General features: G+C 28.6%; 1 protein-coding gene across 1 annotated transcript; it reads left to right on the top strand.

The window, feature by feature from the left end:
* Positions 1 to 8,638: 8,638 nt before the first annotated feature.
* On the top strand, positions 8,639 to 11,978 carry LOC110627953 (septum-promoting GTP-binding protein 1). Its single transcript, XM_021774373.2, has 6 exons — positions 8,639 to 9,197; positions 9,287 to 9,407; positions 9,489 to 9,585; positions 9,695 to 9,734; positions 9,972 to 10,055; positions 11,516 to 11,978. Exons 1-6 carry the CDS (start codon positions 8,832 to 8,834, stop codon positions 11,678 to 11,680), a joined length of 873 nt encoding a protein of 290 aa, XP_021630065.1. The 5' UTR covers positions 8,639 to 8,831; the 3' UTR covers positions 11,681 to 11,978.
* The last annotated feature ends 1,632 nt before the right edge of the window (positions 11,979 to 13,610 follow it).

Here is a 13,610-nt window from a genome sequence, read left to right as displayed (position 1 = left end):
CACATGTGTATGACCAACATTTCTTAGCTCTTGGGCCAAATTTGTCATTATAGAGCCTAAGATGCCAGCATTGCTCTCAGGCTGTCATTATTTTATCACACCTGAGATGCCAGCATTATCTGCAGGGAACATATTATGAGTGTATGCGGATTCTATTTTTCACAGTTTATTTATATTGATTGAATTAGATTGTATTTATTCAGCTGACTTATTTTAGCTAAATATTTGGTACAATTAAGTACCTAAACTTTATCTTTTCCCCTTTGTTATTTATTTATCCGCCACTGAGTATTTTGTACTCACCCTTATATTTTTAATATTACAGATCCTTTTGGGTGACCCACTTTTAGCAGTTTACATCTCCTAGTTTTGTCCTTCCTTCCACTTCGTCCACTCAGAATCTAGTGAAGGTCGAGCCAATCCTAAGTCTCTTGTAACTTCTTTTTTTGTAATTTTTGAGGAATATGTATAGATTGTATATTCAAATGCTGGATGTATTTTGTTAGTGCAAATCTATTATAGCAGGTTATATATATTCATATGTATAATATTAGGGGAAACTCTGTCAGTTTTTCGAGTCATATCCATCTCTACAGATTAGAGAATGGGTGTGACAAACCAGCTCAGCCCACAAGAAGAAGAAAAACTCCTAGAAGTGTTGAGGAAGCACAAAGAAGCAATTGGGTGGACCTTGGAGGACATAAAAGACACCTCAAGACCATTCGGTGGAGGCTCATCTCACCAAAATCGAAGACAGGATGCAACACATGGAAAGCATGCTGCAGCTACTGGTGGACCATTTTCTGCCCCACCACCATGACAGACAGTGATTTGGCAAGTGATTTGCCCAAATCACTGGCCAAATCGCCCACAGATCAGGCAGTCCCTTTCCTTCTCTTTATTAATTTTTTTTCATATAAATGTTTAACCATTGAGGACAATGTTTGGGATAGGTGTGGGGGTATTTACTGTTAGGTTATATTTTTTTTTTTCCGTTTACATTATCTTTTTGCTTTCTTTTTGTTTCTTTTTGCATCTTTTTGCCCCATAAACACACACCAAAATTTTTTCACACATTTTTCACTTTTTGCACACACACACACAGAATTTTGACTTAGCTTTTGCTCTACTCAGCATAGATAACAAGGTTAAAAGAGCTTCCTATCTCATGACCCCATTGGTTTTCCACCCCTTTAAGCCTAAATTGAATCAATTACAGTGTGCTACCTTCACTTATGAAGTTCTTTCCTTGAATTGAATCCCTAAATTTGCTTTGGTCAAGGGAAATAAAAATATAAATACATGCAAATAAAAAGTTAGGTGTAACTCCCTAAAAACTGATTTGCCCAAACTGTCATAAAATGAAAAAGAAAAAGACCAGCATAAAAGCACAAATCAAACCTGTTCCAATGGTCAAATAAGCTATGAACAGAGCTAGTAGCCACTTGAACAAGTGACTAACTGAGTAACCGGGGGTGGATATCACCAATATGCACCTTCGCATAAAAAGGTTAGTGACTTTTTCAGGCAAGAATAAATAAATGCTGCTGAATAAAAAGTGTGATTAAAAAGAAGGGCAAGTCACTCTTAGAGGTTGCATTGAGCTTATACAAAGAGAATAAACATGATTGAATAAAAAACCTTTCTTTTGACCATAGTAGGTGAGGGGAAACAAGGAAAAGAGAGAAACAACCTTGGTGCATGTACTCCATACTGTAATACTTCAATCTAGGAGTCTAGGGGGGACTGATTAAGTGACACTTAGGCTCAAAAGAAAAAGGAGCTTGATTGACTAAGTTATTTGTTGCTTGAGGACAAGCAAAAAGCTAGGTGTGGGGGTATTTGATCAAGCATAATTTAGCCACATTTTTATTATATTTATTATTGCTTATTTACACATTTTTCAGCTTAATTTATGGTTTTTATCTTGTTTTTGTAGAAAAGGAAGAAATCGGAAAACTGGAGAAAAAGTGCAGAAAATGACAAGAAAAGTGATTGGGTCAGTAACTTGGCCAAATCACTACCCAGATCAAGCTAAAGCAGAAACCTGAACTATCTCACAGGAGACTGATTGGGTCAATGAATTGGCCAAGTCACCCGCAGGAACAGAAACCCGGAGGCAACACGCAGAAATGATTTGGGCATGACGATTTGCCCAAATCACTGCCCAAATCAAGCGGAGGAAGCAGAGATAGAAAGCTAAAAACTGGACTGACTCACAGAAAGCGATTGGGGCAGCGATCTGCCCAAATCACTGCCCCAATCACATTGACAGCAGAAATTGACAGCAGAGGCGAAAAAGTGCAGAAATTCAAGATTTAAAATAAAGAAGTCCTAACCCCTCTCAAACACTTCAAGATCAATCCTAGGGCATCTCAAAGAGTCACTCTTAAGATAGACCTCCTTAAGAAGAAGATTTATTCATAATTAAAGAAGAGATCAAAGATAAGGACCAATCCAATTTAGGATTCCAAAATCTAATTGGATTGGGATTCCTCACCTATAAAAGGCGGCAGCCCAAACCAGCAAACATATCTTCTCTCCACAGCAGAAATTCTGCAGAAAGCACAGCAAGCTTGTCTCCTTCTTTCTTTTCTTCTTTCTTTTGTATTTTTGTCCAGCATGAGTGGCTAAATTCATTCCTTTCTAGTTGAAGTTGGAAAATTTAGATTTGTGATGAATTGGGAGATTTAAATCTCCATTGTTAAACTTCTATTTATTTTCAATATTTATGCAATTTGATCTTTCTATAATTGTTGCTTTGCTTTTAGAATCAATTTAGGCCTATTGCTTTTAATTGCTTGAGTAACAATTGTTTGAATAATTTAGGTCCGTAATTGCTTAGATTATTTAAACACACATTTAATCAAGTTGCATAATCTAAACTTGACCACGCGGTTGGCAATGTTAGAATTAGGTTTCTCTAAGTCTTAATGCAGTTAACAGTTGTTCGATGCTAAAAACCCCAAGAACGTTCCTTGACAACTTGTTAACTAGTGTTTGATTAGCGAACGTTTCCTAATCAAACTAAAACTAAGGAGGAATTTGGATTGTGAGAAGTGTCTTCCACATCCTAAACTAATTTATTGAAATAAATAGGAGTGTTAAAGAATCAATGATCAATTCTAAACAATCTGAAATAGATCCATACTTCAACTAGAAGTTTTTCTCTTATTGATTTACTCATCTTTAAATTATTTGCTTTCTATTATTAATTAGCGTTAGTACATTTTCAAAACAAAACCCCCTTTTTATTTTTGCTATTTACTTGCCTTAGTCATTATTAGGAAGATATTTGGTGTCAAATCCCTGTGGTTCGACCCTATTGCCACTATCTGCAATTTATTTTGTTGGTTGATAATAGGTTTATTTTTTACGGCTTCGACAACCGCTATCAGTAAGGTATTTCAAATCCATCATCATTTGAATTATTATATTCAGATGCATATCCATGATGTCTATGCTCATTCTCAACACCAATTATTTCATCCAAACTTAAGCCATTCCCATTATTATCATCTAATTTGTCAAACTCATATATTTTATGCATTGCTTGAATGAATTCATCATCATCTGTACCATACTCAGAAAAAAAACTCTCATCAATTGATTTTTCTTCCTCAGTTTGCTAATGTGAAATGTACTTTATATCATCACTATCTTCATCACTAAATGTTTCAATTCGTGCATCATTAATTGTAGATCCAATGGGTGCTTCAACATTTTCATGAATATTATTCTCATTCACCACATCTCTACTGTTAGTCTTACATTCAATGAAAAGCTTTAAAAATTAAAATTTACTCCCTCTTCTCACATTTGTTTAACATTATCATTAAACACTAAAGTCTAGTATTCTCAATCCCCTTTAGATTTATAATATCCGATTTTTTTTCACTTTATAAAAACTCAAATCCATGCATCGGTTGACAATGTCTTCAAATTTTAATACTGCACAATTAGTCCAGCAACAAGGAATAACAAACCCCCTATATATTTTATCAAAGTACCCTTAGTAAACGTACCACCCACATGCACTTCAATCGGGAAACTCATACATATAAATTTCAAAGAAAAAACTTAATGTCTATATAAAAAGACAAACTAGTTAAGAATATATTAACATATCTACTGCTATTTTACAATAAAACATAAATATCAATTTTAAGTTTGCTAAATCACATTGTGAATAATAAACATGTTATCCGTGTTGCTTTTCCTTCAAATAGCTACTCCATCCTCCTTTGCCTCCTCTACTTTTCATCATGCACAGATGGTCTCTATCATAACATAATGCTTTTTGTCCCTTCTATTGCCGGTGAGATATAGTGGTGGACCTCTTGATGCTATAGTAGATGAAAATGGATTTGTTAAAAAAATTGCATATTAAGAATTTATTTTTTGATATCTGTTAATTAATTAAATGATAGTGGACTAGTTAGCTGGTAGATGGAGAGTTTCTTAATTAGAGTTAAGTTTGGGTTAGTTATTTGCTTATGTGTCATTAGTTTATAATTTAATATATAGAAAGTGCCAACTAGGATATCAAATTTGGGGATTTTTAGATTTACTAAAATACGTAAAGATTGGGCTAATTAATCAAAACTAAAAAAATTAAATTAAAATATAAATTTGCATAAATGTTGGGCTTTTTGGGTCAATTAACCTATTTAAATTAAAACTAAAAGAATTTTAAGCAAAAAATTAAAATTAAATGATGAAATTAAAATACTATTGAAATTGAGAGGCTACATGAAAAAATTACTTGTAAAATATTATTGAGACGGATTTATGCAATCATTGCAAAAAAGCAATTATATAATGCGAAAACTTCTTTGTCATCTAAAACTCATATTTTACTATAATTATTTTCATTGTAAAACATTTGCCGATTTGTTTTTAAAAATTTGCGTCGCAATTGAGGAAAATATTTAAAGGCTAATACTAATTTTATTGTAAAAAGTACCTATTAATAGATCAAATATATGCTTATATAAAATAAAATAAAATAAAATATATGTTTATATACATATTTTATATTAACTCATTAAATACTTGAACTAAATTTATAATATACTGAACACTTAATTTATAAAAATTATAACAATTAAATAAAAATTAATATTGATAATTTATTAATAATATAAAAAAAGTTGAAAATAGTTTGACTTATTCTAATAGTATTTGGAATTTTATTAATTATATTTTAAATTTTTATAAAATAATATAAATATTTAGTTAATTTTGATAATTTATAAAAATTTATAGTACAATCAGTAAAATTTAAAATACATTTCTATAATATGTATAATTAATTTTTATTTTTTTTCTCAAATAAATTTATCAATAACATAACTATAGCTTTGCAGAGGAGTAGGAGGATGTGATCAGATGGAAGCCCTCTCAATCAAGAAAGTATACAATTTTCAGTGCATGGCAGAAGATGAGAACTTGTGGAGGAAAGGTTCCTTAAACTAATACTGAGAAGAAATGTAATATAATGGGTGAAATTTTACATAATTATTTATATATTTTTGTAATCATAATTATGTATATTTTGATTGATTCTCCTTAATTTTATAGACTTTTATGATACAATTTTTAGTTTTATTTTATTATTTGATATTTTCATTTAATATTTAGTATTTTTATGGATTAAAATAAATCAACGAATAAAATAAATACTTTGAAGAAAAATTGAAAAAAATTGGAGAGATTTGAATGAAATAAACAAAAAGATGGGCAACTCTGTATTTTGTTTTTGTACCATGTTTTTTTCGGAATGAAATTTTAAAACTCGAATTACACTGTGAAAAATATGGATAGATCCATATTTTTATAGTCTATTTCATATTTTGCTTCTTTCTACGCGTAACACTATCCATCAATATTTTTATAGTCTATTTCATATTTTGTTCCCTTCTACGCGTAATACCCTATGTTTAGGTTAGAAGACCTAATTCTAGGTTTTCCCATATGGCTAGAGATTAGGAGTTTTTAAGGATATAAATACATTTTAATTGAGAGACATAACAGACTTTTTGCCCACTTTTAAATACGTATATACGATATAAATCACAAAAAATTTAAAAAAAAAAAATTGAGAAGATTTAGAAAGAGAAATCCACGTATCTAGAATTTTTTGTTTCTCTTATTCTTTTGATTTATTATTCATAATTATTTTAGCATGATTTTAAATAATTTTTTAATAAAATTTATTCTTGAATCTCGAACATAAACAACTAAATTTCTTTGTCAAAAGACTTATGTTCAATTCTCGCAATTAATAATTTTGAGTAACTATGAAATAGGATTGAATTGAGAATTGAATATGACAGAAATATTAATTGGACCGAAAAAGAAGATTTAACTTGTAAAATTAATCATAGTGTTTGAAAATTTAATTAAGTATTATAAGATTATTTAGTTGATTAATTTGAACTATGTAGATATTAGAATTATTTATTCTAAATTTGGTAATTAAAATTAAATTATTAATCAAATAAATTAATTGAATGAAATTAAACTATATTGTATTTAATATTAATTGTTCATAAATTCTGTCTTATTACAATTTTACGGCCTTCATGATTATCGGTAGTCTACATAATCATATTTTAATACTTAATTTCTAATCTATGTGGATACGATTCCCACTCATTCCGACTCATTTTATTATTTTGAAAAGATTCCACACACTTGAATATCCCTGCTGTCGTAATACCTAGACATGGGTTCATTTTATGGCTTGGAATTCAAAATAAACTTGCTGTTAACTCTAGATTATAATGGAGGATGGAGGATGGAGAGTGACTCTAATCGTAGTCTGTGCCAGAATGAGGAGGAAGCTGTACAACACCTTTTTTTTAGATGTGCGTTCTCTACAGAGGTATGGAAAGCTGTCCTTGAGAAGTGTGGGTTGACGAGATCGGTTTTAAGCCGGAGAAGAGAGATTAGCTGGCTAAGTGTAAGAGCAACAGGGAAGGGATTGAAAGCATCTGTGAGAAGAGTAGCATTCAATACTACTGGATATTATATGTGGCAGAAAAGAAATACTTGGATTTTTTGGCCAAGTTTCCATTAATGCAGATATTATGGTTCGTAAAATCAGTGCCTGTGTGAAATTGAAGCTAATGAATGAAGGGAACTCAAAAAATATTAATGATATTAAAAAAAAACATATTAATGAGAATTCATAATAACTAAAAGTAATATTTAGTTTATCAATCAAAGTAATAACAATATTTCTCATTTTTAATTAATAAAATAGTTGATGAATTTGTCAATACTTGATTGTGAATATAAAAGAAAATTTTAGCTTTAAAAACCAAAAATAGAACTCTTAATTTTTTTTTTAAAAAAATTTACCTGATTAAATAAGAGTAATTTGTAATATATTTTTTAAATTTAATAAAATTTATAATTTAATTTTAATGAGAAATAATTTATTCTAAATATTAAAAAATATTTTAAGAAATTTCTTAAAAATAAGATAAAATTAAATAAAATTATAATAATTAATTTATATATTATTATAGTTTAAAAAATGGATAATAATTAAAAAAATAAAAAAATTATGAGACTGAAAAGGTATAATAGAGACTTTTTTGAGAGGGTCAATTCTATAAAAATTTATAAGATATATAGTATGATGGAAGTTTCTTTTAATATTTCAAATTACCTATATTATAATTAAAAAATATAAATATATTTTTTAAGGGTTGATAATTAAAATAAAATAGATTAAAAGATCATTTTTTTAATTTTTTTCAACATTAATATCTTAATAAAGTTTAGCTTAGTTAATAAGAAAAGAGAACTTTTGTTCTTATCTATTTGTTTATCTAATCATCTATTTGATAATCCTATTGACTAAAGCACTAAAAGTTTTGTTTGGCTTAATTTGAAAATCAGGCTGAAATGAAATGATTGAAAATTATATATTCTTATCTTATCTCTTTTTTTTTTAAATGTATAAAATAATGTTATTAAATATTTTTTTTATTCATCAGCCATTTTTTCATATTTATTTTATGGTTTTTTTTAGATTAATTTTCACCTGAATTTTCTTTACTTAAATATTAATACAAAAAAATTTAGATTTGTAATATCAAATAAGAAAATACAATTCTACTGTAAGAATTTTATTTTTATTTTAAAGGAAAACAAAATATAATAAAAAATTAAACTTATTTTTTATGCTCACTCAAAAAATTAAATAAATAAAAAACCAAAATACCAAATTTTAACAATAATTTATACAAGAAAACAAGCATTTCAGATGATAGCGTGAAATTTGCAAATTGCTGGCCATAAGGGAAAGCTTGTGGTTGGAAGCAGAAACCTAAATCCAGGAAATTAAAAATGAAATATTTCTATTTTTATAATTTAGAAATAAATAAATAAATAAAATATTTCTATATTCCCAAAATACCCTTAAGGTGCGAACAGATGGGAGCCGGCAATTTGGACCATTGGCACATAATGCATGGATAGATTAAGTCAATTGTCCCGTTAAAGTAGTCATATTGAAAGGTAAAGGTAGTTATTTTATAACCGAAAGTTTTCAAATATTATCCATTATTGCAAAAATACCCTTCCTCCCTTTAAAATATTAGCACCGCTGCTCCGCTGGCCTCTGGTTTTTTCTCTCGTGGCCAAATAGAACCATCCACGAACTCTTCACTCTCAGGGGTCAGGCTCAGGCTCAGGCTCAGGCCATCCTTTTCTCCTTTTTGGCAACCAAACACAAGCCTCAAAACGACAGGAATCGTCTTCCTTCTTCTTCTTCTTTTTCTTGCAGGAGCTATCAGGGAGACGATAATTTAATTATGGTTCGTTTTGGTCTTAGGAAGAAGCTTCGACGTCGGGTTTCGATCCTCAGGCGATGTATTCTTCGTATATGGAATCAGATTCTCATGTGTTCTTTAGGTAAGCCAATCCACTATCGGATGTTGCCTCCTCAGCCTTTGCCTATCTCCTCCTCGTCCGAGACCGCCTCCAGTAGATTCGCTTCTGGAATCATCACTCCGTCTTCTACTCCTCCTCCTTCGACAACGATGACGGCGCCGACAATGTGTGATAACCATATTAGTAATAATAATTGTAACAGTCATAGTAATAACAAGGATTCCGATTTGGTTGCTTTGAAGATCAGTCTCCTCGGTGATTGCCAGATTGGGAAAACCAGTTTCCTGGTAATTAATTTATTTTGATTAATTATTATTTATTATAAATACTGAAAAACATTTAAAAAATTGATTAATTAAAATATAAATGGATGAAGGCTAAGTACGTGGGGAATGAAACAGAAGAGAGAGGAATGCTGAAGGATGGAATTCATATGATGGATAAGACATTATTGGTTAAAGGTGCTCGGATTTCTTATAGTCTCTGGGAAGTTGCAGGTGAGTTTTATTTTTTATTTTTTCCAAGTTTCTTATAAGAAAAATTAATTATTATTTTATTATTTTGTGATTATGATGCAGGCGATGAAGGATCTAGCCAACAAATTCCTCTGGCTTGCAAGGATTCTGTAGCAATTTTAATCATGTTTGATCTCACAAGTCGTCTCACGTTGAATGGGTCTGTTTGTTTCCTTAATTATCTTTTTTTTTCCCCCTTATTAATTTAATAGATTAAAACGATTATTGGTTTTGCTGTTGAATTTTTTTTTGTTTAAAATGATTTCTAGTGTTATAAAATGGTACCAAGAAGCAAGGAAATGGAACCAGGTAGCTAAAACTCCTCTCTTTCCAATTTCACATGAGGTTAAATATTTATATCAATATTTATTTATAACTAAAAAAATATATTGTATGGATCTAAAGTAAATATTTAATTTAATAAATTATTAAATTTATTTTCATATAAATGTGAATTCTCTGTAATTCTATTCCTATTTGTTTTCAATAAATAAATATGGAATTCTAATTATAATGAATTTGGTTTGGATTTTTTTGATTTTGTAGACTGCAATTCCAATAATAATAGGAACCAAATTTGATGATTTTATTCAACTTCCCATGGATCTGCAATGGGCGATTGCAAGCCAGGTAATATTTCTAATTTAACCTTCTAATTTCTTAGTATATTGAATTATTTTATTTTATTTTATTTTAAAACTAATAAATCGAACTTGCCTTGAAAGTAATTTGCAAAAGCCAAAAATACTGCCAACATGGATCACGTGTTATTGTATGTAGAGAAATAAATAAATAATAGATTTGTCTATTTGTGATAAAGAATTGTGGGACAACAACTCATGGAGTGGTTTCTTATCTTATCAATTATCAAGTTTGAACTAAAAATGATTGAACTGACAGTTTCCCACTTTTTATTCCTTCAACTTCCATCTGGGTTCTTTTATCTGCGTGCTATTAGTCCATATATATGTATATTATTTCAAAAAAAAAAAATAAATTTACTAATAATAACGCAAAATGTCTTATTATTATTAAAAAATTTATTTTATACATAGCTATAATTTAATGTGTGGAAATACAGAAGAGGAAAATAATTTTAAAAAAAATAAAAATAACCATTTCTAAAATTTTCACTTCGAATTAGGGAGAAAATAATAAATTTTTTTACATATAAATTTTTGATGATTTTTTAAATATAAAACAAAATTTTAGTTTCCGCAAATAATTTCTTTCTCTCTGTTCTTCTCTTTTTCTAAAAAAAGAAAAATTAAATTCTCATCTCATTATTTTGTCTTCTATCTAAACAAAAATCATGACTATCAACGCAATTAATTTTAAAATCACAATTTGTTTCAATAATTTTGAAACCATAACTATTTACTTTCTATAATTTCAAAAATAATAACTATTCAATTCTTGTATGAATAGTTAATTATTAACAATTTGAAAAATAAAAAATTAAATAATATATTTTTAAAATAGAGAGATTAGTTTCTTAATTTTATTATACTGTATAAATTAGATAATAATTTTTTTATTTATTATTATTTTTTAAATAAATATAAGGATAGAAGGATTGTTTTATATTGATTCAATTTATCGGTAAAACTACATAAATGTAAAGATTGTTAATTTATAAGTATGGTGCTCTCTGTAAGTTATCTATACAATTCCTTATTTAGCTAAAAACTCTTATAAATTGTTGATACCTAGTGAAAACCCATATAAATATAGTTAAGTGTTAAAATTACTACAAAGATACTAAAAAGTATGTGATAGAGTTTTAAATTTAATGAGAAAAATATAATAAAGTACTTATCAAACAAGTTTATAACTAAAAGTAATATTTATAAATATCAAAATCAAAGGTTGGTCGATATTATTTGTTCACTGTACGCAGAAAGGAAGCATGATTCTTGCATATTTTTCAAGCAATTCGCTATAATTTGCACCTATAAATAAGTAATTAATTGCAATTTTTTTACACTTTTTTATTTTATTTGTTTAGATTGCTCATTAAACACCCTTTAAATTTTCATAATATATATATATTGAAATTGACTAACATATGTAGAAATTTACGTGTGTAGGCAAGAGCATACGCGAAAGCTGTGAATGCAACACTATTCTTTTCAAGTGCAACCTACAATATTAATGTAAATAAGATCTTCAAATTTGTAACAGCAAAGCTCTTTGACCTGCCATGGACACCTGAGCGAAATCTCACTATTGGAGAGCCTATAATTGATTTCTAAAGAGGGTAGAAAAGTCTTATTATTGCTTAGTACATAGCAAGAAAATAGCCTCTCTTGAACTCCAACATCAGCAAAGTAAGATCACAGAGTCAACCGCTCACTGGGATTTTTATTTTCATGTTATTCCAGTGATTTTTGAGGAGTTGTTTCCTTCAGAATTCTATTAGAGGCTAAGGGGGGAAGAGTGTCTTTTTTTTTTTTTGGGTTTTTTTTATCTTCTTGTATGAAATAACATTTGTTGATGCTCAGCAATTGTAAAACAATTTCAAAATCCTAAAAGAAGCAAATTTTTTTTATTAAAAACAAGCAACAATAGTTTCGCTTCTCCCTCTCCAAGCAATTCCATTTCTTGCTATTTATTTGGTTATAGTCAATATCATGGTTTATGACTTTAAGCCTATTTGGCATTATAGTTCAGCACTCATGTAGTGGTCGCTTTAGCTATTAAATTTATAGTCAATGTCATGGTTTTGCTTCTATGAGTACGATTTATAATGCTTTAATTTAGCTCTTAAATTTATTGATAATTGCAAATATCTCTAGCTGTCAAATTGATGGTGGAAAAAATTTACATAGAAGAAATTCATTAGTTTAGTTTTAAAGGCACATTAAAATATTTTATAAAAATTTACTAATTAATAATTATGTTAGTTTTAATTGTCAAGTATTTTCATTATTTAATTTATGTGAAATAGAAAAATTTATTGATTAATGTTTATTTTTATAAAAATATTTATTAATTAATTTCGCTATATTAAAAATATTTTAAATTTTTTTATAATATTTAACAATTAAAATTAATAAAAAAATTAATTAATAAATTTTTTAAAATTTTAAAAAATTTTAATATATATATTTTTAAAATTAATAGATTAATTAATAAATTTTCATATTATTTTCATACTTACAAGAAGTTTGTAAATAAATTTCAGGTAAAAATTGCGCGTATCGATTTTAGAGTTTCGGTGAAGGTCTTCTAATTTTTTTTTTCTAAGTGTACTTTCAAAATTGCTAAATGTTTTAAGTTCATTTCTTGCATTATTAGGATATTTAATTTAACTTATTTTTAAATTTTTATCAAATTAGTCTAGACATTTCAATTTTAGACTCTCAACTAAAAAATGAAGAAGTTTAATTTCTTATTTTTAGCTAAATTTCTTAATTTTCTTATTGAGGTCAAAAATCAAGAACCAATTTCTTTTTTTATTTATTTATTTTAAAATAGCACAACTCTCTCACATGACAATACTAAGAGAGTGTTGGGTTTATTCTTTTTATTTAACCGTTAAGCTTATGAATTTTCAATCGGTTAATTTTTATATTTTTTTGAAAAAATAAGAAAACTTCATTAATTCAAAGAAAATATAGAGATAATGGGAGGATGAGAGTTATCAACTCAAACTCCTTGACCCGACTTAGAATGAGCCGATATTGCTAGAACATGAGCGAAATCATTTGTAGATTTATAAACAAAAACACACTTTGCTTCCTCAAAACTAGATAGAAGCAGTTTACAATTTTGAACCAAAAGGCCAAAAAATGATAAATCATCCAACAAAGCACAATTAACTGACATCACAAGTACCTGAGCATCCAATTCGAAAAGGACTCGATCCCATCCACACTCTTTAATCCAGCTCAATGTTTTTCGAAATGCCATAACTTCAGCACACTTTGTATCTATCTGGCTATAAAAAGAGCCTGCTCTAGCAGCCACAAAACTCCCATCATCATTTCGGATTACACAACCGAAACCTACCGAACCTCGTTGCAAGCTTAAAGAGGCGTCAATGTTCACCTTGATCCAACCGTGCGGCGGAGGAGACCAGCCTGCGAGCCGAATCAATAATGGTGCTTACTGAGGAAATAACATGGGCTGCTTTCAATTGCTGCAAAAAATTCAGAGCCATGAAGAACACACCACTCGCAG

Source organism: Manihot esculenta, chromosome 12, assembly GCF_001659605.2.
Source record: "Manihot esculenta cultivar AM560-2 chromosome 12, M.esculenta_v8, whole genome shotgun sequence".
Lineage (NCBI taxonomy): Eukaryota > Viridiplantae > Streptophyta > Magnoliopsida > Malpighiales > Euphorbiaceae > Manihot > Manihot esculenta.
Note: the sequence above shows the minus strand (reverse complement) of the source record. Positions and strands in the feature narration are given on the sequence as shown.